At 36.0% G+C, this 26,433-nt stretch overlaps 2 protein-coding genes across 2 annotated transcripts; one reads left to right on the top strand and one right to left on the bottom strand.

The window, feature by feature from the left end:
• The first annotated feature begins 2,632 nt into the window (after positions 1–2,632).
• Positions 2,633–3,612, top strand: LOC109207567. Its single transcript, XM_019370505.1, has 4 exons — positions 2,633–2,865; positions 2,920–3,098; positions 3,168–3,379; positions 3,472–3,612. The coding sequence occupies exons 1-4, from the start codon at positions 2,633–2,635 to the stop codon at positions 3,610–3,612; spliced, it is 765 nt and encodes a 254-aa protein (XP_019226050.1).
• A 9,725-nt stretch (positions 3,613–13,337) lies between these two features.
• LOC109207573 (probable receptor-like protein kinase At5g18500) lies at positions 13,338–25,969 on the bottom strand. Its single transcript, XM_019370512.1, has 10 exons — positions 25,196–25,969; positions 23,702–23,838; positions 22,570–22,667; positions 20,682–21,013; positions 15,080–15,529; positions 14,836–14,996; positions 14,546–14,619; positions 14,315–14,459; positions 14,032–14,181; positions 13,338–13,721 (listed from the first exon to the last, which is right to left on the bottom strand). The coding sequence occupies exons 1-10, from the start codon at positions 25,401–25,403 to the stop codon at positions 13,641–13,643; spliced, it is 1,836 nt and encodes a 611-aa protein (XP_019226057.1). The 5' UTR covers positions 25,404–25,969; the 3' UTR covers positions 13,338–13,640.
• Between the last annotated feature and the right edge of the window lie 464 nt (positions 25,970–26,433).

Genomic DNA, 26,433 nt, shown 5'->3' with positions numbered 1-26,433 from the left:
CTTTCTTGCCCCTTCTGCCTATAAAAAGGCATGACTAGTGACCTTAGGGAACAAGTTTGGAAGACCAGAAAATTCCCCAAAAGTGGAAACCTCCAAAAGTTACCCCCCCCCCCCAAAAATAGTCTATAGTTTCCATCAGCTGAATTTGAAATTCAAATTCAAAAACTCTTTTAGATCTTCAAAAAAAAAGTACAAACACAACAGAAAATCAAAAAACAAACTGTTACATTACTTTTTCCTTAGGTTGATTTCAAATTCCAGCATTGAATTCAACTTTCTAGCTTAGTTAGGATCAAAAACCACTTTAATTTTCCTAATTCTGTTCAAAATCTGAAGTTTGAAGGCAGTTCGAATCATCTGTGCATTGGATCTGATTAGTTCAAGTTGACTGTGGGTTATCTGTTGAGTGTATTGATGTGCTAGGCTCACTTCTGGTTTATTTGGTGCTATTTTGGGTAAATCTATTGGTTATGTTTGGTGATTTAAAACATTTCTGGCTGCTGAACTTCTCTGGGCTGCATTTGATCTCTGCTCGTTATTGCTGCTGACTTCTTATTCTTCGTCTTACATTTCGAACATCCAGGTTCATGTTCTGTAGCCCTCAAGCTTATGGAAATGAAGTAAAGTGCTGTTTGAAGTTGATCTCTGAATTCATTTCGTTTCTGTTTGGTTTTAATGTGTAAAACAGTCATGTTTACTTGAAATTTTGTGTCGTTTGTATAACTAGACTGATTCTGGACTGTATAATGGATTTTAGTGTTAGATTATGTAATAAAACTGGGCTGCATTGGACATGTATTAGATAGATGAGCTTCAGGCTTGTGTTTGCTCATTTGAACTATTAGTATTGTGTTTGTGTTTAGTATAATAATTTCGGGTGTTAGTTAACTCATAAGGTTAAAAAAATGACACGAACTAGGACTAGTTTTTGGAAATGTTGTTTGGATAATCGTTGTTATTTGTAGGTTTGTTTGATTTAATTTTGGAGGTGACATTACTTAGAGATTTCAGCTAGAACACTATCGACTATAATTGAAGTTCAAATCAGTATGTACAATCATAAAGGCATAAAGTCAAATTGATTCTTTGGTTTAGTTCACTTATGTTTGATTCACACTGCAATTTACAGAATTTCACTTAAGAGGAATGAATTGAAAATGGCATGATAGGTTGCAAAAACAGTTCGAAGTAGCAGCTTGTTTATTTCCAAATTTCAGAGCATCCTTGAGTTTGTTTAAGATAGATTATTTGAAATTGGTATGCCTCTATGTTGAATTAGTCGTGTACTTGGCCTAGTAGAGCATTAACAGGCTCTAAAGAAAGTGGCCTTGGATCCTTGGGCCTGTCACACGCCCAGGCAACCCAGTTTGTTTTTCAACAAAAATGTTATCTCCTCAGCCTGCTTTGCGCGTTCAGTCACCGGGCTTAATTGATTTGAAATTGAATCATAGGAGTTTGGGCCTCTCAAATATGCCGAATAATCAGGGCCCGAGACAATCCATAATAGGCAAATCGTAGTCCTTTAGGTTGGCTTTAAAATAAATGAGGTGCGTCGTGCCAAACAAAAATAGTACATTGTGTGGCCCTCTTAAGTATATTAAAAATATTTTAGACTTCGGGACGTGCCATTTAGCGAACTTCATGGCATCCCGCAAAGTTAATAATACGCTAGTTGCTTTAGGCCCGTCATTTAAATAATATTACCTTCCTAAACTCGGGTGCACATTTATGTGACCCAAATCCAAATCTCAACGTTAGATAAAATGTGTTATGGGCTACGGGTGCATTTATGTGACGTGGCCCGAAATATATTTCAAATAGCGTTGTAATCTTTCTTAAAAAATAATAATAAAGCGGTTCAAAGTTAAAAAGCACATAGATTAAAACATGTATTAAAATCAGATATTTAGCCATTTATAACAGTTTAAGCAACCGTGCTAGAACCACGGAATTCCGGAATGCCTAACACCTTCTCCCGGGTTAATAGAATTCCTTACTCGGACTTCTGGTTCGCAGACTGTTAAACAGAGTCAAGCCTTCCTCGATTCGGGATTCAACCGGTGACTTGGGACACCATAAATCTCCCAAGTGGCGACTCCGAATTTTTAATAAATAAATTCCGTTTGGATTGTCCTTTAATTGGAAAAACTCCTTTATACCCTTGCGGGTGCAGGAAAAAGGAGGTGTGACAACTGTGAGGGAATTAATTTCCTTAAGGATACACAAAAAACTTGTGGGCTCAGAATTTTTCTGTTTTGTTTTCTTAAACTAACGTTTTCTAATTTTCTGGTTTTGAATACAGTGAGATAACAAGCTTAAGGAATTTAACATTTGTTTCTGTGTTCATCTTACTCACTATTTTGGGAGACTCAAATCGTAGTGATTTTCTACTCCCGTTTTGGAGATTAAAATATTCGGATTTTCTACTCCAATTTGAGATTAAAGTCTTTGTGATTTCTACTCAATCTGAGATTAAAATCCTTGTGATTTTCTACTCAGTTGTTTGTATTCGGTTTGAAGATATAAAAACTTCACCGAGATACTAATTCTGTTTGTGTCAATTTTTTTTTGCAGAAAAATGACAACAAGTACGGAACAATAAAACGGTTCTATTGGAACAACTAATGCTGCAATGGCTACGGCGTTTTCAAGTCGCACAACGCCTGTACCGGCGATGGCACCGACAGAAAAGTCCGGAAAATTTTTCGGCGTGGACTTCAAACGCTGGCAGCAGAAAATGTTCTTTTACCTGACCACACTCAATGTGCAGCGCTTTATCAGCGAGGACATTCCGGTCTTGGGAGAAGAGACTCCGGCTAATGAACGATTTGTGGTTACGGAGGCATGGAAGCATTCTGACTTCTTGTGCAAAAATTATATATTGAGTTGTTTGGAAGATGGCTTGTACAACGTTTATAGTGTCATGGAAACTTCGAAAGAGTTGTGGAACACTCTTAAAAAGAAGTACAAGACAGAAGATGCTGGACTTAAGAAGTTTGTTGCCGCAAAATTCTTGGACTTTAAAATGGTTGACTGTAAGTCTATCATAACTCAAGTTCAAGAACTGCATGTCATCGTTCATGACCTTGTCGCCGAAGGTATAAATCGAATCAATATTTTTATTAAAGATATTGATTATATTATTAATTCTAAATTTATGATTGTAGTTATGGTCATAAATGAAGCGTTTCAAGTTGCGGCATTTATTAAAAAGTTGCTTCCAACATGGAAGGACTTTAAAAACTACTTAAAACATAAGCGCAAGGAGATGACGTTGGAAGACCTTATTGTTCGCTTAAGGAATAAAGAGGACAACAAGGCTGCAAAAAAGAAGTCTCGTGGAAATTCAACAATAATGGGTGCAAATATTGTTGAGAAAGTTTCGACGAGCAAAAAGAGAAGAAGCTGTCTGGACCAAAGAATTACCCAAGAAAAAAGAAGTTCAAAGGTAATTGCCACAACTATGAAAAGGTTGGACACAAGGCTGCTGAATGTCGTGCACCAAAGAAGGACAAGAAGAAAAGCCAAGCCTACATGATTGAGAAGAATGATGAAATAGACGATTTATGTGACATACTTTCGGAATGCAACCTAGTCATAAATCCTAGATAATGGTGGATTGATTCGGGGGCAACTCGTCATATTTGTGCTAACAAGGAGTTGTTTACTACTTATGCTCCCGCTGGACCCGATGAGACAATTTTTATGGCAAATTTCGCTACTGCAAAATTAAAGGAATGTGCAAGATAAATTTGAAGATGACTTCTGGAAAGATTGTGACTCTAAATGAGGTCCTTCATATTCCTGAAATGCGGAAGAATTTGGTCTCGACATCACTTCTAGTCAAGAACGGATTTAAGTGTATTTTTGTTTCCGACAAGGTTGTAGTTTGTAAGAATGAAATGTATGTAGGAAAAGGTTATCTTACTGAGGGCCTTTTCAAACTCAATGTAATTGCCATTGATATGAATAACATTTCAGCTTCTTCTTACTTGCTTGAGTCAAATAATTTATAGCGTGATTGTTTAGGCCACGTCAACTTTAAAACTTTGCGAAAAATGATTAATTTGGAAGTATTGCCTAAGTTTGAATGCAGTAGCTCGAAATATCAATATGTGTGGAATCAAAGTATGTTAAGCATCCTTATAAGTCAGTTGAAAGGAATTCAAATTCTTTAGACTTAATTCACACAGATATTTGCGACATGAAGCCAATACCATCTCGCGGTAGAAAAAAGTATTTCATAACTTTTATTGACGACAGTACTAGATATTGCTATATTTACTTACTTAATAGTAAAGATGAAATAATTGATGCATTCAAGCAATACAAAAATGAAGTTGAAACGCAACTAGACAAAAAGATCAAAATGATAAGAATTGATAGGGGTGGCGAATATGAATCTCCTTTTGAAAAAATATGTTTGGAATATGGCATTATTCACCAAACAACTGCCCCTCACTCATCAAAATCTAATAGAATTGCGAAAAGAATGAATAGAACGTTAAAGGAGATAATGAATGCCTTGTTAATAAGTTCTGGTTTACCTCAGAACTTGTGGGGGGGAAGCTATTCTTACAGCTAACTAAATACTCAATCAAGTTCCCCATAGCAAAATGCAATCCATTCCATATGAAAAATGGAAAGGAAGAAAACCCAACTTAAAATATTTTAAAGAGTGGGGGTGTTCGGCTAAAGTGCGAGTCCCTAAACCCAAAAGGGTAAAGATTGGACCAAAAACCGTTGATTGCATTTTGATAGGATATGCAACAAATAGTAAGGCATATCTTTTTCTGGTTCATAAATCAGAAAATTCTGAAATTCATATTAATATGGTAATTGAATCGGATAATGTTGAATTCTTTGAGAATATTCATCCGTATAAAATGGAATGTGAGTTGATTAGTGAAAAATCTAAGTGACCTTGGGAAAAAGCAAACGCAAGTACTGTTGATGAGGAAAATCCAAGACGTAGTAAACGTCAAATGAAAACTACTTCTTTTGGACCAGATGTTTTGGCATTCTTATTGGAAAATGAGCTTCAAACGTTCAAAGAAGCAATGTCTTTCTCGGAAGCAATATATTGGAAAAGGCAGTCAATAGTGAGATAGAATCCGTATTAAGTAATCATACTTGGGAATTGGTTGATCTTCCTCCAAGAAATAAACCTTTAGGTTCTAAGTGGACTTTCAAAAGGAAAATGAAAGTTGATGGTACTATTGACAAATATAAGGCAAGATTAGTTGTTAAAGGGTTTAGACAACGAGAAGGTCTTGATTACTTTGACACAAACTCATCTGCAACAAGGATTACATCTATCAGGGTGTTAATAGCATTAGCCGCCGTGTATGGCCTTCAAATCCATCATATGGATGTGAAGACAGTCTTCTTAAATAGAGATTTGAAGAAGAATTTTATATGGAACAACCTGAAGGGTTTGTAGTTCCCGGAAAAGAACAAAAGGTGTGCCGACTTGTTAAGTCACTATACGAACTAAAACAAGCACCAAAACAATGGCATACGAAATTTGACCAAACAAGTTTTCAAATGGTTTCAAGATTAATGAGTGTGACAAATGTGTTTACATTAAGAAATACTCCAAACAAAGTAGTCATTGTTTATTTATATGTAGATGATATGTTGATAAAGAGTAACGACATTGCTAACATAAATGCTACTAAGCGCATGCTTACTAGTAAGTTTGATATAAAAGACTTAGGAGTTGCCAATTTAATTTTGGGAATTAAGATCCTTCTGACTCCTCAAGGTCTAGCTTTGTCTCAATCTCATTATATTAAAATGGTACTTGAAAAGTTCAAATATTTGACTTTAAAGTTGCAAAAATGCCAATTGAATTAAACCATACTCTTGTAAAGAATAGAGGTCAAAGCAAGTCTCAATTGGAATATGCTCGAGTGTTCGGAAGTTTGGTGTACATTATGAATTGTACACGACATGATATAGCTTGTGCGATAAGTAAGTTTAGTCGATACACAAGTAATCCCGACCAATCTCATTGGATAGCAATGAAACGAGTTTTGGGATATTTAAAATATACCCAAGACTATGCATTGCATTACAATAATTATCCCGCTGTTATTGAGGGATATAGTGATGCAAATTGGATCACCGAATCAACAGAATCAAAATCCACAAGTTGATACGTTTTTACCATTGGTGGAGGAGCAGTGTCTTGAAAGTTGTCCAAACAGACATGCATCACCGGCTCTACAATGGAGTCTGATTTTATAGCTTTAGACAAGGCCAGTGAAGAAGTTGAATGGCTCCGGAATTTCTTAGAAGATATTCCATTTTGACCCAAATCTTTGGCACCTATATGCATACATCGCGACAGTCAAACGGCAATAAGAAGGGCTGGGAAATCTCGTCACATACAAGGAAGGCATAATACCGTTAGAAAACTACTCTCTAGTGGAATTATCACAATTGATTATGTAAAGTCAAAAGATAATGTATCATATCCACTTACAAAAGGCCTACCTAGAGAGGCGGTAGAGAAGTCATCAAAGGGAATAGGACTATAGCCGAGGACAAGTCACTGTGGCGGTAATTCTAGCTAGAAGATTGGAGATCTCAAGATCTAGGTTCAAGGAGATCAAAAAAAGTCATTAATGACGGTTCAACATTGTCAAATAAAATTTTGGTTCATTCTCATGATGAAGACAATGTTCAGTACCAAGGATAAAATGTTAAGACTTTTTAATGGTTTCTAAGTTTGATACAGGGTATATCAAATAGTGTATCTACGGGATAACATGTTTAGGAATCACATATGTAAGTGTGAAGTGTAAGCCGCTTCAAGGAGATTATTGTAAGGCCAATTCTCTACGCACTTATGAAATTAGGCGGTGTTCATGGCTGAAACGAACACAACAATGAGAATCAAAGGCAGTTAAGGGTTGATTGTGTGATGTATGGCTATCTAGGTATACATCAAAGTTCGACGGTTCAAAGATATCAAATCTACCGATTGATCGATTATATCCGACATATGTTCACTACGGATAGTTCAAAGGGAAACCTACTTATCCAGATGAGATTAATCCTTACTTGCGAATCACACAATTTTTTCATGCATATTTGTTTCCGATAGCCATTCCACATTCATGTGGGGGGTTGTTTGGTTTTGTTAATAAAAACAAAATAGGTGTGAATGGAAAATGGTGGGAAAAGAAATGGAGGAAAATAAAATTTTGAAATAGTTCATTTTACAAAGGAACTTTGTCCCTCATTGGATAGGAAGAGGAAAATTCTTGTGCCTATATATGGAAGCACTTTTTCTAGCTCTTAAAGAGTTGAGAAGAGACCGAGCATCGCGCCGTCGTCGCTCGCTCGGCTCGGCTTCGGCTTCGGCTTGGGTCAATAGATATGATTAATTGATATTTTGTTGGACCAAATTTATTTTCCTTTTTCATCATTTAATATTTTTTTTCTAATATTTTTTCGCAAAAAAAATATGAATTTGGAAAATTGCGGAATTATTTTCCAACGGTCGAGTTCGCGACCACACGTTCCATTCAATAGAAATTTAAATAATTTTTGTGGAATCGACACCTTATCAACGAACAACACCTTTGCACCTGTTGGGACTCAACTTCGTTGGCTATAAATAGAGAAGCTTAACCTCATTTTCCACCACCGAAATCTGAATATCTCTCCCCTCTATCTTGTGCATTCTGCATTGTTTTTCAAAGGCAAAAATATAAGCATTTTGTGTGATTTGATTCGCCATTTGAGTTCGCCGAAGTTCTGTGATTTGAAGTGCCGCTATCACAAAGTAGTTCTTCCGTTCTATCCTGGGAGGAATTAATCCAAAACCTTGGGCAATACTGAGGGGATTAAATTCCTTAAGGACACACAAAAAACTTGTGGGCTCGGAATTTTTCTGTTTTGTTTTCTTAAAATAATATTTTCTGATTTTCTGATTTTGGATACAGTGAGATAACAGTAAATAAAGCCACTTGCACTATATTTTACTATTATAGAAGGTAATTTCCATCTTTGTAATAATAATTTTAATTCACAAACGGGTCGAAATTAGATACTCCACTAGGATTATTTTCACAGAGAGTAATAGCTTGTTTTGTCGAGCTTCTTCCAAGGCCAAACATAATTTTTTTTATTTCAAAAAGTATTTTTTTCCCCTTAACTTGAGGTATTTGGCCAAGTTTCTTTGGGGAAAAAAGTGCTTTTAGGAGGAAGAAGCAAAAGTAGTTTTGGAGTTGCAGAAAAAAGTAGATTCTCCCCAGAAGCGGAAGTTGAAGTAGCTTTGACTTTTTTTTCTAACCAAAAATACCCTTAACAAAATATAGTATATACCAAAATAACCTTACTTATTTTAAATCATCTTAAAGAATTAAAATTCTTTTCAATTATATTTTCATATTTTACTAAAACAAAATGAATAAACTTAATTATTGTTTTTTTAATAATAAATATTTGAGATATTTATTTACTTATGTTAACTATTAAGTAAATCTCTTCATGTCTTTATTCATATTTGATACTTAAAATCATTTTTGAAAAGCTTAGCCGAACACAAATTATTATTCTTTCAGATTGATTAGTCAAACATAAACTGTTTTTTCTCGTAAGTACTTTTTCAAAAGTACTTATACTTGTAGAAAAAGTATTTCTCAAAATAAATTAATATTTTCATCTCGGACAAACAAGCTATAGGGCCTAAAGAAAGAAACAGAGTGAATATGCGTGAGGACTTCTTCAGCTTCACGTATTGTGAGACTGAAATAATGCAAAATTTGACGTAAGAAACAAAGTAGAGGAGGCATATTCTGTGGTTAGCTGGTTTTGCTTCGATATCTGGAAAATTAATTTATTTTTAGAGACTCAGGAAATTTGGCATCACCAAAGGATGTGGTGCAGTGGATGGGGCTGCTCCTCTCTTAACCAGAGGTCTCGAGTTCGAGTCAATCCTTGGTAGGGAGAGCTACCCCCGAATGGGACCTACCCGACGCGAATCCGAAATAGTCGGGCTCCAATGCGGGTACCGAAGGTGAGAAATCCAAAAAAACTTTCTCAACTTCAACTTGACATCACTATCTTGAATTTGTCTTTTAATTATTTTTGACCTTATTTGGATGACGGCTTTTGTTCTTCACAAAAAGTAATGTCTCTAGTCCTAAAGTATTAATTGGCATATGAGACTTATCATAAAAGCAAAATCTTATTGAAAATATTAGTACATGTTGCAACTTTGATGTTGTTTCCATTATTGTCCCTTCCAATAAAGAACAATTATTTGACTATTTTAAGAAAGTTTTGCAGCGATAATTTAGGTAAATAGGCATTTTTATTTGGTGCTTAGTTCCTACTTTGGATCCCGATTAATTTGGACTTGCACAAGGAAATCCGAATTAATAAGTAATCCCTATTATCAAAGACAATTCAATTTTCAGGATGAGAATCCGAAACTCCGGTTAAAGACAGAAGAGTAGTTATCGTTCTACCGCAACCTTTTGGTGGTAGATAAATAGAATGGGTTTTCTACTTCCGTCCTCTCTAATGCTATACTTTTTCTTGAGGATGTTTTCAAATGTTGAGCATCCACAGCCCTTTGGTTCATGGATAGTCAGCAGAAGAATCATATTCTCTTCCTATATTTATTTTATCTTATTTCATTGTCAAATTAAAATACTGCACTAGATTAATTTGGAATAATTTAATATATGTACATGAACGAATTCTTAACATATGATATGGTTTTAAATTTAATATCTCCAACGAGAAGTTCCCCTTTTGCTTTTGGTCTATTCTTCTGCCTCAAAATAATGGTCACTGTTTGGAAAATAAACTAAGAGAATAGTTTAATTTATGTTGGAATCTCGTTGCCAAAATTCAAGAGGCTTGACTTTGGAAAGCGTTTAACAAGGGACTTAAACAGCTACAAAGAGTAGAACTCAAGGACCAAAAGTTAATACAGTAAGATTTGCAGCTCATACCTTAATCTTGTGATTATACAAACATAGACTTAGGGGTGTACATAGGTCGGGTTGGTTCGGATTTTTCAATTACCAAATCAAATCAATTGTGGCGGATTATTAAATCTAAAAACCAAACCAAATCAATAAAAGTTAAATTTTTAATCTCGGATTTTCGAGTTTTTTTTTTTCATAAAGTCTTCATAACACAAAATATAGAATTTGTGCTCCAGATATATTTCTTAAAAATCCAAGTAAGACAAAATTATATAAGGTGTTTTTCAAGAAAATAACATAAAATATGAGATGAGTCAAGACATTGTACTAAATATTTAATACGTAATAAAGATAATAAAATCGCATAAAATTATTATTAATAAGCCATGTAAACATGAACATAATCTAAAATTACTAAATTGCTAAAATAAGTACGACTAACAAGTACTATTATTTACATGACTAAACACTAAAAAAAGTTATGTATTTTATCTAAACCATGGGGGAAAAAAATAGATATCCAACACTATGGTCATTTCTAGTACAATTGAATTGAATGTCTTTTGTTAGCGTTATATTGATTTGATTTTGGTTTGGACTTTATTTGAGTTATTACCATTTATAGCATATAAAATTTATTATAGCATTCAAAACTATAAGTCCGAACTTAAAATAATACATTAAAAGATAAAACTATGAAAATTTAAGAAATATTTGTAAAGTACACTGAAATAAGTACTTTTATGTATTAAATATATTTAAAACTTCTATACATATAATGTCGGGTTGGTTTGGTTTCGGTTTTACTTTTTTCAGTTAAAATCAAACCAAACCAATTATGATCGGACTTTTTTTTTTCAACACCAAACCAAATCAAACCGAATCATAGTCGGATTTTTTTTGCGACTTAACTCAAATTATCGATTTGATATGGTTTGCCTGTTTTATTTGTACACCCCTACGTAGACTCTTCCAATATTTGCTAGGTACTTCAATAATTAAGTAAAGAATGCCATTTCTTTTGGCAGAACAACATTTCGTAATAAAAGTTCCATTCAAAAAGAATAAATAATTCATTCTACATGGAATTAAGACCACCGCAAGGTTCAACCAAAAAAAAAAAAAAAAAAAAAAAAAAAAAAAAAAAGAACCACCGCAAGGGACGGGATCTTTTGTTTTTCCTCTTATTTTCCACTATCAAATGTACAGATATTTCTAAAATAGAAGGTTCTTCTTAGGGCGATTTATTCTTCTACATCTACACAATATAGGCGTCTTTTCAATGTGACAAGTCTTTAAAGAGTGGGAATATTTTCATTTAAGTTCCCAAAGAAAAAGCTTTGCCTACGCCAAACCACCAGTTTCAGGTACACCTTAGCACATGTTGTTACCTTTTTCGTGGAAGAATATTCATGGCTTGTAACCCGAGGCTGATCCAGTATTTTAAGTTTATGAATTCTTATAATGCTTTTAGATAAATATACAATAAGCAATTGAGTTCACAATCAAATATTTATAAACATTTAATAAAAATTTTAATACATATATAGAATATGTGTAAAAGTTACTACTGGGTTCACGGGAACCTACACCTACTAAGTTGGATCCGCCCCTCTGCTTGTCACCCTTTGGTTTAAGATGTAGTACTGCTAGGATGATATTAAAAGGATTGTTTATGCAATGAATTATCATACAAGGATTATATATAGATTGCCTAATCTAAAGGCATTTTTATCTCAAATATTTTTTATCACATATTTCTATTATATGTGTATTCTGATCACATATTTATCCCTGGTATAATAATAGGAGTACATGTAAGATCATATAAATTACTGCACCAAAATTAGTAATGGAACATTTGATTTTCAGTATAAAACTCCGTATAACTTATGCGGAATTCAAGGGCACAAGCTGATCACGCCCAATTATACCCTCGAAAAAAGGATTCTGCGGACGTTGCAAATATAACCCGAGTATTACGCCCAGGGCCGAATCCACAGAGAGTTAACCTATCAATCACTATCTTTAGACCCACTAAACTCTTCAGAACCAGTTTTCCAGATGTTTGAATCACAGTTGAAGGTTGCTTTACTACTACGATTGCAAGTAAATCAAACAGCTGTAAATTAAAATGCTAAGGTTGTAAACAATGATGAGAAGAAGCAAAGGCAATGATTTCCCCTATTGAAAGAATCCCTTCTGTTTATGCTCATACAAATTTACCAATACATCTCTATTAATCATGAACGCTCATCTTACCGTAAATCTCTCCCGAGTAATCACAGTAATATACTAATTACACTCTCCCGAGATACACTAGCTTACTTTATTTAGCACAATTCACTTTAGATTACACCCAAGGCTTCGTTATCCCTAATCCCGCCTTTAAACCCGCAATTATAGATTCCTCTTATACTTTGGGAGTGGTGTTGTTCAACAATAACCTAAATATGCACTCTTTTCCAAGTTATGCACACTAAATATGCACAGCTAATTGAGGATCCTGTCAATTAACTACAACAAGCACAAAGTGAACAAATAGAGATTGAAACTAGCAATTTGTATTTACATAAACAAGATGTTCATCCCCCAATAGGTTCCATCAAAGCCTTAGACAAAGGATTTAGCTACTCATGGCTATGGGAAAACAAACTAAGATAGAATTCATCATAACTAGCAATAAAAATCAAAGAAAAGAAGAAAGATGTTTTGGGTTATCTCTCACAATTATTTTCCTTGCCAAGATACTCTAAAATTCAATACATGCCTCTCTTGGGCGAAGGCTTGTATTTAAAATAGGGTTTAGGTCTAAAAATCCCGTGTTTTACACTTTAGTCCCTGAAGTTTTCTGCTTCCGCCGCGGTTCTGCCGCGGTCGCGGTCAAACCGCGGCCAAATGTCTTCTCTGAATCTGAAGTTATCCGCAGCTATCTTCCACCGCGGTTCTACCGCGGTCGCGGTGGAACCGCGGTCAACCCAGTCCTCTGAATCTTCAAGCCTGTTTTGCGTGGTTTCCTTGGGGAATTTCACAGTTGGCCTCTTTTTCTTCATTTTTGACTCCAAAAATACTCCCTAGCCTTCCCTGATCATATATCACCTGCAAATCATGAAAAGCACTAATAGGAACATTTTGTTATCACTTTTACCATCAAAACTATACAAGAAGGTGATTATTTAAGGCGTGATTATAGTTAAATTCACCTATTATCAGAAGCCAAACGTTGTACTAGTTATATATGGAGAATACATAAGTTATGTGAAATTTTACATTGGAAACCAAACATTAAGCTATAAGTAAAACGAAATCAGATAAGGAGATTACTTCAGACCAAGTGACTCTCCTAGCAATTATATATGACTCCAGCTCTTGTCACTGGCAGCACATTTTCTCGTAAGTAGAATATAATATAAGGCTTACAATTTACATGTCAATCAAAACTTATTTCACGCTATTAGTTGTAGATGGAAGTAATACAATAAGCTAGTATGATACCAAACCAAACTAACATCTTCAATATACGAGAGTATACAAGATAAACCCGAGTTTGTACTAGATGAACTGTTAAAAAGTATTGCATGTATTATTATTAGCTCTTTTTCCTAACCCGGGCGGGCACAGAAATGTAATACATTCCAAGACAGTTGTAGCGACAAATAAAACATAACATGGCTGATCACATTTCTATTTACTAATAAAATGTGGAATGAACTGCTCCACGATCTGGTGGAGATGCTCCAACTCCCCTTGAAGAAGACGCAAGACCTGCATTCGTGTTTGCAACCAGCCACTTCATCACTTAAGAGTAAAATCACAAAACAATATATTCCATCCATATTTAGCAAGCAAGATTTGTGTCGTATACATTAGGTTACTGCATTACCAAAGTTAAGTTATTATGGTTACGGGAGAGTAGAGTTCATGTATAATCAATTAGTTCTTTCTCTTCTATATATGAAACATAAAACAAAATGAATAATATCTTTGACATGGATTGATAGGCTGATGATATGTTCAGTGTTCTATTACTAAGCAGTTCATCAACAAATTAACATCATAAATTAACAAAATTTACCTCTCCCATTGATGGGCGCAGTTCAGGGTCATTCTGCACACACATGAATGCTGTTCTAGCCATGTGGTACACTTCATATGTGTCGTAAGAGTCACCTATGCGAGGATCGATGAGCTCGTGCAATGCAAGCCTTTTAATGAGTGGAATTGCCTGAAAATGCGAAAGATCAACTTCCCGTTAAATTCCACTCAAATTTAGAAATGAAAGTTCCCTAATCTAGCTAGATCTTTGAAGGAATCGAATCTGACTGTGGTCCCAAGAAACGAAAGCCCAGAGAACATACCCATTGTCTAAGGGAGTGATGGCCCTCTCTCATTGAATCTACGGCTTTGCGTCCTGAAATTAGTTGTATAAGAACAATGCCAAATGAATAGACATCAGTTCTTACAGACACAATGCCGTTTTCAGCATATTCAGGAGCCAAATATCTGCATGAAGCAAGAAAAGATTTTGGTGGATATCTGACTCAAAGTTGTCATCTATGTATGCAATGAAGTATAGGAATTGTTCACACCCCAATGAGCCAAGTATCCTCGTGTAAATCTTATCCTCGTCTGTCTTCCACTTAGCCAGGCCAAAGTCACCTATCTATGACAAATGAAAACAAATGGAATTATCCATATTAAGAATGGAATTAGTATTAGCTTCTCAAGTGTTTTTATTCAGGTCTCAGTCCAGCTTGGAGGAACAGAAGCAGAGGGGCGAGGGGGGGACGGGTGTGGTAACTACAAATTATCTGTTCATTCTGTTAGTCTAACAATACTAATAGTGTTTCTGTGTGAGAATCAAAATGTTTAGATTTACCATGGGAACAAAGTCATGAGTGAGCAGTATATTGCTAGGCCTCAGGTCACGATGAATAATTGGACCTCCACGACATTCTTCATGCAGAAAACGCAAGCCCTTTGCAGTGCCGATGGCAATAGCATATCTGCGATGCCACTCAAGGACATTTTCTGTATTCTCTGCCAAGATATTACCCCAAATAACTATTTATCTTGCGCTTTATCTTGCTGGACTAATATTTGACTATCATAATTATACGTACCAAATAAGTGCCACTCAAGAGAATTATTGCAGATGTATTCATAGACCAAGATGTTAACATTTTCCTTGCAGCAATAACCCAAAAGCATAACAATGTTTCTGTGACGTGCAAAGCTCAAAACATAAACTTCAGAATGGAACTCGGAAAACCCTTGTGTACTTGCTTCCTTCCGCACCTTTGCAGCAATGACCTGACCGTCTTTTAACCGACCTTTATATACACGACCATATCCACCTTCTCCAAGCAAATTATCCTTCGAAAAATCATCTGTTGCCAGCTGTATCTCTGAGAAACTGAATCTCATTGAATCCTTGATATATAGTTCTGTCTTTGCTCCACAAGCAATACAAAGAAATGGTGTATTAGAGGATTTCGTTGATGTAGGTGGTTTTCGTTCTTTCTGAATAACAGGAGGAATTGAATGCTTCATGTCCTCTCTGGCAGACCTACCTGTCAAAAATTTTAAACAATTAAAGCACGAAGGACAGGAGACGACTCCCTACTCTGTGTCAAATGCCTTACAGTGTTACACTAGAGATTGTTACATCTTTCATCAACATCAAGGAGGCCAATACTATAACAGATTTATATAATTCAACTAGTTTAAAAAACACCGAAAACAGAAAAAGCCTGTTTTAAACTCATGAGAACTGGAAGGAAAGATATTTCTTAGTATTCCTCTTCTTACCTCTTCCCTACAATGTTGAGTAGGAATCCAAACTACAATAGGACTACAAACATTTCAGGAAACAGAAGGTCTTTTAAAACCATGAAAACTGAAAGGGAAGATATCGTTGAGAATTCCTCTTATGATGTCACTGCACATCCGCAACTTAAAGTTATCAGCACAAGAACCACTACCAAAAGCCGATGATTTACCAAATTCTTAATGAGTAGTTCATATGCAAGAACAATAATCCATTTTCCCAAAAAATGAAGAACCGGCTAATTTTACAACCAGAATTAGTATCCATGAACAATAATATAGAATCAAACAAGGCTTGGAGATACCTTTCAACCCACACAACAAGGAATAACTTCACTATGGTAATATTTGTTTCATGTGAGCATGAGTGTCATAATGAAGTTTTGTAACAACAGCAGCAAGATTTTATGCTAGAAATTTAAAAATATCAGGCTTTTTTTTTGTTCATTCAGGGGTACGGCGTATAGGCCTACATGTTAACATTAGAATAAATGAGTTGTTTTACATGTCCCTTAAAGGATATTGAAGAAAAGGAAGGAAAAATCTAACTAAACAAGGTTAATGATATACACATGCCACTGATATCAAAAGTCATGGGTAATAGTACCCAAATGGCTGCATTTCTTTTAAAATTATTGTTAGAATAGCTATATGAATATATATGTAATTAGCCCTAGTCGTATATGTGATAGTTAGTTTATATATTATGTTTACTTATAAATAGGGTTCATTGTATTACAATTAACATCACTAATAGATTTTTCTTCTGTGCATTCTCACCTGGTATCAGAGCATTAGTAAGAAAAGATCGTTGTATGTCATTCCAGCGACATCCGGGAAAAAAGAACTCAGTCAAAGCAATTTTCCGGTGACCTAAGTGACTGTTTGCGTCAAATTCACTATTTATCAGTGTTGTGCACAAACCAACACCACCACAAGGTCCGCCGTAGTCCCGCGACCAAACCCTAGGAAACCCCACCGGAAAATTCTTACCCACGCGCCGGCCAGATTGAAAATTTTCCGGCGAGATCTATGCACGTGCCGGGCGCGTGAGACCCCTCCCAGCCAGATTCCGACAAACTTCCTTCACGACAGCTTACTCGCACGGCAATTCCGAGTCCACCAGTACTATTTCCGACAGATTCCGACAACTTTGGAATTTTCAGCCGAGCTACAGTGTTTTTCGGTGTAAAATAGTGTCCTTTTTCTGTGCTGTGAACAAAGTTTTCCCCAGATATTTCTTCAGTTTTTCCCCAGAAGTTACTGATTTCCACTATTTCAAGTTAACCCTACAATGTTTAGTCAAGAATTTGAGAAATTAATTGTAGCGAAATGGGATCCAATACTATGAATAGTTGGATGGTTTCTCTACCAGATTATATTGAGTTACTTCAATACAAAGCATGTAAACAGACATCTTCAGAGACAACTTCAGTTGCTCAAACATGTAATAGCGTGACTTGTGTCTCCCAATCTCCATCCTCCGATTCTTGGGTCATTGATTCAAGTGTGTCTGATCATATTTCTGGTAATAAATCTCTTTTCACTACTATTTTATATTTTCAATCTCTTCCAACAGTCACAATGGCGAACGGGTCTCAAACCATTGCAACTAAAATAGGTTAAGCAAGTCGAGTTCCTTACCTTTAGATTAAGTTCTTTATGTTCCCGATAGTCCTTTTAATCACATAGCCGTTAGTCGTTTAACCAAATCACTTAAATGTTTTGTTTTATTTCTTGATGACATTGTTTTTATACAGGAACGCAATACGGGGTGAATCATTGGTACCAGGCATGAATCAAATGGACTTTATTACGTTATTCTTGTTAAATCACACGAACCCACATCAACAGCTTGTTCTGTTACTGATTCACCAGATTTATTACATAAACGGCTGGGACATCCCAGTTTGTCAAAACTTCAGAAAATGGTACCTGGTTTGTTGCATTTGTCTATTCTAGAGTGTGAGTATACTCGGTAAGCATACTCGCTCCCATTTCCCTCGACGTCCTGATATAATCGAGCAGGGTCACCTTTCACTTTAGTCCATTCAGTTGTTTGGGGTCCTAGTTAGGTCAGTTCTACCTTGGGATTCTGCTACTTTATTAGTTTCATTGACGATTATTCCAGATGCACTTGGATATTCTTGATGAAAAATCGATCTGAGTTGTTTTCTATTTTTCATACTTTCCATACTAAAATCAAAAATCAATTTGGGGTTTCTATCCTCACATTTTGTAGTGATAATGTCCTAGAGTATTTATCTTCTCAATTTCAGTAGTTTATGAACTCTCATGGGATCATTTATCAAATATCTTGTCCATACACATCTCAACAAAATGGGGTAACGGAAAGAAAAAATAGGTATCTCATTGAGACTGCTCGTACCCTACTCATACAATCTCATGTTCTGTTGCGTTTTTGGGGGATGCAGTTCTCACATCTTGTTATCTTATTAATCGTATGTCATCCTCAGCTATCCAAAATCAAGTTCCATTCTCTGTGTTGTTTCCTCACTCACCCTTCCACCTCGTGTCTTTGGGAACGCATGGTTTGTTCATAACCTTACTCCAGGAAAAGATAAGTTAGCTTATCGTGCTCTTAAGTGGGTATTTCTAGGTTACTCGAGAACGTAAAAGGGATATCGATGCTACTTACCTGACCTCCAGCGGTGCCTTATGTCTGCTGATGTTACTTTCTTTGAAACTCAGCCATACTTTACAGGCCTAGCAGATCACTTAGACATTTCTGAGGTGCTACCAGTTTCATCTTTTGGAGATTCAGTCACTATTTCCCCTTCACCTTCCTCCACGGCTCCATCACCTACAGCCCCAACTCTAGCTCCAGCCCCACCACCTATAACTCCTATATTCTAAACCATAGAAGTCTTACAGTTACCAACCGTTGAGGAATCTAGTGTTACTCCTCCTAGATCCCCAGCCACAGGAACACCACTCTTGACTTATCATCGTAGTCCGCGCCCAGCATCAGGCCCAGCTAATTCACATCATGCACCTGACCCTGCTCCTACTGCAGACTTGTTTCTTCCTAGTCAGTTGATTGTACTTCACAAAAGTATATGAACCATACTTAATCCTAATCCCCATTATGTCGGTTTAAGTTATCATCGTCTGTCATCAGCCCATAATGTTTTTGTATCTTTTTTTTTCTCTGTTTCCATCCCCAAGTCTATAGGTGAAGCATTGTCTCATGCAGGATGGCGACAGGCTATGGTTGACGAGATGTCTGCTTTACATACAAGTGGTACGTGAGAGCTTGTTCCTCTGCCTTCGGGTAAATCTACTATTGGTTGTCGTTGGGTGTATGCAGTCAAAGTTGGTCCAGATGGCCAAGTTGATCGAGTTTAGGCTCGTCTTGTTGCCAAAGGGTATACTCAGATATTTGGGCTCGATTACCGTGATACTTTCTCTCCTATGGCTAAAATAGCATCAGTCCGCCTTTTTCTATCCATGGTTGTTGTTCGCCATTGGCCTCTCTATCGGTTGGACAATAAGAATGCTTTTCTTCATGGTGACCTTGAGGATGAAGTTTATATAGAGTAACCACCTGGTTCTGTTGCTCACATGGAGTCTAGTGGCTTTGTATGCCGGTTGCGCCGGTCACTCTATTCTCTAAAGAAGTCTCCTCAATCCTGGTTTGATAAGTTCAGCACAGTTATTCAGGAGTTTGGCATGATGCGTAGTAAAGCTAATCACTCTGTATTTTATCGGCACTCTGCTTCAAATCTCTGTATTTATCTAGTGGTTTATATTGACGATAATGTTATTACCGGCAATGATCAAGATGGTATTACTAAGTTGAAGCAATATCTCTTTCAGCACTTTCAGACTAAGGATCTGGGCAGATTAAAGTATTTTCTAGGTATTGAGGTCGCTTAGTCTAGCTCAGGTATTATGATCACACAACAGAGGTATGCCTCAGACATTCTTGAGGAGACAGGAATGATAGGCTGTAGACCTGTTGACACTCCTATGGATCCAAATTCTAAACTTCTACCAGGATAGAGGGAGCCACTTAGCGATTTTGCAAGATATAGGCAGCTGGTTGGTATATTGAATTATCTTCCAGTGACTAGACCTCACATTTCCTTTCCTATGAGTGTTGTGAGCCAGTTTATGGATTCTCCATGTGAGTGTTGTGAGCCAGTTTATGGATTCTCCCTGTAATAGTCACTGGAATACAGTTGTCCGCATTCTTCGGTATATAAATCAGCTCCAGGCAAATGACTATTGTTTGAGGATCGAGGCCATGAGCAGATTGTTGGATACTCAAATGCTGATTGGGCAGGATCACCTTCTGATAGACGTTCTACATCTGGATATTGTGTTTTAGTAAGAGGTAACTTGGTGTCTTGGAAGAGCAAGAAATAGAATATCGTTACTCGGTCTAGTGCAGAAGCAGAATATCGAGCAATGGCTATGGCAACATGTGAGCTAGTTTGGATCAAACAGTTGCTCAAGGAGTTTGAAATTCGATGAAATCAGCCAAATGGAACTTGTGTGTGATAATCAAGCTGCCCTTCATATTGCATCGAATCCGGTGTTCCATGAGAGAACTAAACACATTGAGATTGACTGTCACTTCGTCAAAGAAAAGATACTCTCAGGAGATATTACTACAAAATTTGTCAAGTCGAATGATCAGCTTGTGGATATTTTCACCAAGTCCCTCACTGGTCCTCATATTAGTTATATATGTACCAAATATGTCAGAATAGCTATGTGAATATATATGTAATTAGTCCTAGTCTTGTATGTAATCGGAGTAGGTTATATATTATGTGTACTTATAAATAGGGTTCATTGTATTACAATTAACATCAATAATAGATTTTTCTCATGTGTATTCTCACAATAATCATCATGCTAGCTCACCTGATCTTTCTTGCATAGGATTGGCACTAAAATCTTCGAGTGAAGTGCTATTCTCCGGTTGTTTGTATGTCACCATTTCATTGTTTGCAATTTCGGAGCTTTCCACGGAACCAGAGTAGTTCATTGAAATAACAGACTGCTCTGTGTTCTCTTCAGACGGAGGAGGTGCCAAGGGTACTTGCTTGGACAAAGAAAAGTATAACTTATTCTCAATGCTGTCCGCATCAATTATGGAATAAGGTCTCATAACCTTCACAAACAAGTTATCACTGATTAATGCAACTTTGCAAGGTATGTGTTTAAGGTAATACGTCAAATCCCGCCTGAGGTACCTGTAAGGGTTTAACCTTGTCATAATTAGAGAATAGAAAACAATGTCATAGAGTAAAACAAACATGAGATCCTATCAGCAATATAGAGGCAATAAACATATAAACCATAGGTCCAACATAGGAAGCATATGATGACATAAAAATTAATCCAAGAGGCTTACTTTTGAAAGATAAGTACTGACTTCCTAGTAACAACTACAAAAATGCGGACATGGTTTTTCAAAGATCCAAAGTTGGAAGCACATCAGTACAGATTTAACCAGGGAGGCTGAATTCTCAAGGATTAGTGCTGACTTTCTGGTAACAAATAGAAAATACATGGTTTTTCTCAAGTCAAATAAGAGAAGAAGTTTGCAAGACATTGTTCCACCTTTGATAAAATCATAGAGCTTTAGATTTATGCGCTTCTGTTTGTATCAGACAGTAGTTACGAAGCTCAGAAATCAACATCAGAAGCACCAGATATGGAACAAACAAAGACCTATCTTGGACTGAGGGAACGTGCATCGACCCAGCTCTACTTAATAGCGGCAGGACCTTTTCGTACATGCATGCATATTGTGGATGTCACGTAGTTTTTTAATTCAATAACTTAAATTTGCTGTTATCTTCATGAAACCAAATATTCATGATCCCATCAGCGTGTCGAGGGACTAGTTTCATGGACTTAAGTTACATTTCCTCTTCATGTTCTTTTAGCGAGTACCACTAAGCATCATGCTTAGTGGCTAATTTTATCTCTTCATGTTGAGAAAGTCTGTTGTGTTCCTTTCCTTTCAATAAAACCAAGCTTTAAGAAAGTTTTTGAATTATCAACTTCCCTTTTCTCTTCTTCTAACTAAGGAGCAAAATCATTGCAAACAGAAGCCTGATTTTCCAACCACAATAAGCAACAAAATATATTGCAATCACACGATATTAATAATCCATCCGCAAACATTAAACATAATAATCTATACAGAGTAAAATCCCAATTCTACAAATCAGCCTTATGACTAACAGGGATAGACTTATTTGTGCATTTTTAATCAGAAAAAAAGTAGAGAGACAGGGTAAACAAAGATGGAACATCTTGTGACAAAAGCAATGCAGAAGAATAGAAAAACTCCAAACAAGGGTCCATGCCAATTCCCTGAAGATCCATTTGTATCCCTTAAATACTGGTGGACCAAAATCAAAGCTACTCAACGAACAATAGAACAAAATGCCATTCAAATAGTTCCTTAAATGAAAATTATCAATAAGTCCTTAAAGGAAGAGTTAAAAACCTAATCTGAGCAAAGATGCTCAGTTTTGCGATACTTAAGGTTCCAACTGATCATAATGGTTTGGAGGATGGGAAGAGATATATTTATTTACTCATTCAGATTACGAAACGGTCTCATGATGCCGGGATGGATTCCTTTTCTATGGAACAACCACATTGCAATGTTGTCATAACAGATGATCCATGTTAATTTCTCCATCTTATTAAAAAGATATTTTAGCTCCCAATGAAAGAGACGGCATGCAAACTGCAGGAACTGGAATTACCATGGTAACATCAGAGAACATACCTATCTAGTACAACACATGCCGCATCGATAGTTATAACCTCTTGTACAACCACCTTCCTTACTGGAGTCCCAGCAGTAATTTTGACTTCAATGTCAACCTAAGCAAAATTTATCGTAATTAGTAGTAAGAACAAAACTAAAAGGGATATAAATATATATAAAAAATAAAATGCATTGCAGTGGACAGAAATATAATGAGATGAGATAGCTAGAAAGACAAGTATAAGAATAGATTGGGCGTTCAATTAAAATTCTACTCCATCCAGCTGCTTACAGCTGCATGCTAATAAGAAGACCATTCCAAGAAGATCATGGAATTCAAAGATATTCCGCCTGGCTGGATAAAGGAAGAACCCATGGATATCCTAAGAATATTTTTTTGGAGAAACCTCAAAATATATAGAATGCGGGCAGCTCATATCATCTACCTTGTAAGATAATAGCTCTCAAATTATAAACGATTAAGCAGGGGATGATACAAACTATATAAACTGCTTTTTAATATTGTCTTATCAAATCAGGATGGGACGATCATCTTTCTATTTCTGCTACTATGCCACTCTTTATTTCAGTTACTTTACTTCAAGATTCATAAATCCTACAGGCTGAATCAGTGTTAGAGTGTGATTTTTATTAAGATGGACTCCAGTTTATATGTTGATGAACCGGTGATTAACATTCTTTTGCACTTTCATTTAATCGCCGTTTCCTTATGTAACTGGGCTCTATGTGGGCGTTGTTCCCCCTATATAATTGAGGTTAAGACAATATAAAAAAGGCAGTTTCTAAACCAAGTTCAAATACTTTGGAAGCTGTAATATCTACTCCTACTGTGAATATCTGAAATAATATCTCAAAAGCTAATCTGTCCTGCATCAGATTACTTTTGAGATTTTATTGATATGCTAACATATTGATATGAACAAACTCCAAAATACTGTAATGTAGTAGATCAGACTCAACCACATGCCTCCAGAGTGAAGCAAACTTGCTAGGCCAGTGGGAAGTAAAAGTTTCCAGGATTTTCAAAAAGGGTGGCTTCTATGGATACTTCTAGCCACATTCTAAGATATATCAATTAGCAGTTGCTTGCAGTACAGAGCTATTATTAGGATTAAGTTGTATATATTACCCCTTCACCTTCACAGTCTTGGGCACTTTGCATGAGCATGTTCACATATGTATCAACCTTCTTTGTTACCTCTTTTTCAATTTCACGTTTGTGAGTTCCAAAAATGGACAGTGGCTCTGCTTCCATTTGATAACCCACTGCGCACAAAAATGAGTGAGCAACCCATACTGTAAGGATGTATAACATACAAGATAAGAAGTCAGCTAAAGACATGAGCAATGATATAGTTGTCAATCGCACAGAGGGGCGTGTGTATTGTACTAATACCGGGTTCAATTGAACCCATGCGCAGAGTAAAAATTTATATATAAAAATTCATTAAAATTTCAAAAATAGTAGATATAAACCCATAACTTTAAAAATATAATGTCTTGAATGCTAATTATTCAGCTAATACTGGTCTACCACAGTTCCCCCTTGACCATAAAAATGGCATAATATGTAGAAACTATGTATTCCTTATATGCACTTCAACAGTCACAGGAAAGAGGAATCATGCATAGTACTACTGGAGTTCTAAGCTTTCGTGAACCAAAAAATATGGCTCCCCACTAAAGTGACTGGTCATAACTTAGCAGCGATAAACAAGAACCAATTCTTGATGACAAAAACCATTCTAGTTGAACCCATTAGCTATCAAAACGGAGAGTTCATTTTGGTGAACGGGAAATGGTGAAAATTGAAAGCTTCTATAAGGCATTAGCAAGCAATAAAAAGAGGAAAATGCTAGAAGATATATCCTTGCTTACTTGTCATGGAACTAATGGACAAGTGAAGAAAGTAGAAATTTGTTGTTCATTCTTAAGAAACTAGTTTATAAGGTGTACAACACAGAAAATGCAAGATTAAACATAATAATACACCAACATCATACTCCATCAAGTTCATGAACAATTTCTACATGTACAACTGCAGAATTTTATGTTCACGTACCATCTTTTAAGGCCCTACAGATCTTTTCTCCAGACACTTTTAGAGGAGAGAAATTTTAAGAACCACACTACAAAGTGTTAGACATATTCTAAAGGGAGAAAATAGCATCTCATAGGTCAAATTGCAACTTCACAGAAATCAGAATGCATCTCCGTATAAAACTTTAGGCCGATATAATGACTTCAAAAGTTTGAGTTGAGTCTGAAATTAGATCATATTGCTCAGAGGACTCATCATCGTCTGTAGAGTTATGAAAATCCATGGGAATAGAAAACTACTAATGACCTTATTATTTGAGTAAAATTTGTCAAGCACAACCCTCAAAATGTGGATGCCATGTTGATTCAAAGGTAGCTACAATTTGTAATATTTTTCTCTTCTCATTCATGCCCTCTTCCAAATGATACAAATGGCAATTAATGATGTCAATATTAGAAATTTTACTGTCGCAAAATCTAGTCAAAGATGTGCGATCACCCTTCAAGTCAAGCACCAAAAAGTAGTAGCAATCTTCAAATAGAAACTGCGATAGTAATTGCAAAAGGTGAGGCAGGCACTCACTAGGATGTAGATATTTATGCAAAATCCCAAGCACAATAATGGTATCGCCCGCGTGAAGAATGTTACCCTGTGCTCTGATCTCATTGATAGTTTGCTTGATTTCCTGCTCAAAGTGATCCTTTGTCGCATCTAAAGCTATAACAATACGACCTGTTATTAGACTCTCACCGTCTGTATGGCTATTATTGTTACTCATAGATGATGCCATTTCTTGCAATTCAAGTTTCCAACACACACAAAAATATATGGAGTAGCAGTTTTATTCTCTCTTTTGTTATTCAAAACAACTGAAAGTTATAATTAATAGAGTTAGTGAGAAATATCAAGCACATATAAAGGTGTAAAAAAGAAAAAGTGAATGAAACAATCAAACAAACGTGAGAATGAGAGATGGACAAATCAAATTTGGGGCCAAGAAAAATTGTGTCTCAAAAATTTTTCTGGGGGGCATTGAGAAAGAGTAGAGGGGAATATTTACAGTATAATTGGGATATTCTGAATGGATATTCTGAATAATTTTATGGCGGGAACTGGGAGCCGGCCATGAAGGAGCAAAGAAGAAATGGTGCCAAAGTGCAAAAAGACAACAATATTCAATTTCGCTGGGCAATTTTTCTTGTGAGAGACAGTTCACCAACATTTCTCCTCTGAAACTCCGACAAAATTTTCTGGAATTCTGACAAGTTTAGAAAGGAATATGTCTAAAATTTCAAATTTGATGAGTAAAAGGGTAATACAGCTTAATTAAAGTAGTAGTTTATATTTATTGGTAGAATTGCTACATTGAATCCTTGCTATAGCTGCAACCTTTCTCTGTTGAGGAAAGAGGAGTGACTTAAAGCTTGAAGGGTATTTTAGTCTATTTACACTTAGCTAGATTAGTTAAGTAGGTAGGTGATAAACTCACGTGTAAATATATACACATATCATTGTACATCATTTTTAGAATTAATGAGAAGCAGTTACTATTTTTCATTCCTTCTCTGCTTTTTCTCTCTACTCTCATTTCTTCTCTTCTTCTCTTCATTAACCTAAGCTCAGGCACGGCTCCTCTCCCATAAAGTTTAGCATGGTATTAGAGCCTTGAGCTCAGAATCGAAGCTCAAATCGATCCAAAAATTTCTCTTCCTCATTCATTTAAGTTTCTGTCAATTTGAATCAATTGCAATCACAATTGTTTCAAGATCTGAGAAAATAAAACCCTAGAATAAGTTGACAATGGCGATTGATGATGAGAA

Source organism: Nicotiana attenuata, unplaced genomic scaffold, assembly GCF_001879085.1.
Source record: "Nicotiana attenuata strain UT unplaced genomic scaffold, NIATTr2, whole genome shotgun sequence".
Lineage (NCBI taxonomy): Eukaryota > Viridiplantae > Streptophyta > Magnoliopsida > Solanales > Solanaceae > Nicotiana > Nicotiana attenuata.
The sequence above is the reverse complement of the archived record's forward strand: the minus strand, read 5'-3'. Positions and strand labels throughout refer to the sequence as shown.

What these genes read in the sequence shown, in the direction of transcription:
- LOC109207567 (XM_019370505.1), top strand. Translation starts at nt 2,633, where the DNA reads ATGGCTACGGCGTTTTCAAGTCGCACAACGCCTGTACCGGCGATGGCA. An exon ending in TCATGACCTTGTCGCCGAAG is followed by an intron (nt 3,099 to 3,167) that starts GTATAAATCGAA and finishes TTATGATTGTAG; the next exon opens with TTATGGTCATAAATGAAGCG. An exon ending in GTGCAAATATTGTTGAGAAA is followed by an intron (nt 3,380 to 3,471) that starts GTTTCGACGAGC and finishes AACTATGAAAAG; the next exon opens with GTTGGACACAAGGCTGCTGA.
- LOC109207573 (XM_019370512.1), bottom strand. Translation starts at nt 25,403, where the DNA reads ATGGCATCATCTATGAGTAACAATAATAGCCATACAGACGGTGAGAGT. An exon ending in GCATAAATATCTACATCCTA is followed by an intron (nt 23,839 to 25,195) that starts GTGAGTGCCTGC and finishes TTTTGTGCGCAG; the next exon opens with TGGGTTATCAAATGGAAGCA. An exon ending in TCTTGAGTGGCACTTATTTG is followed by an intron (nt 14,997 to 15,079) that starts GTACGTATAATT and finishes ATATCTTGGCAG; the next exon opens with AGAATACAGAAAATGTCCTT.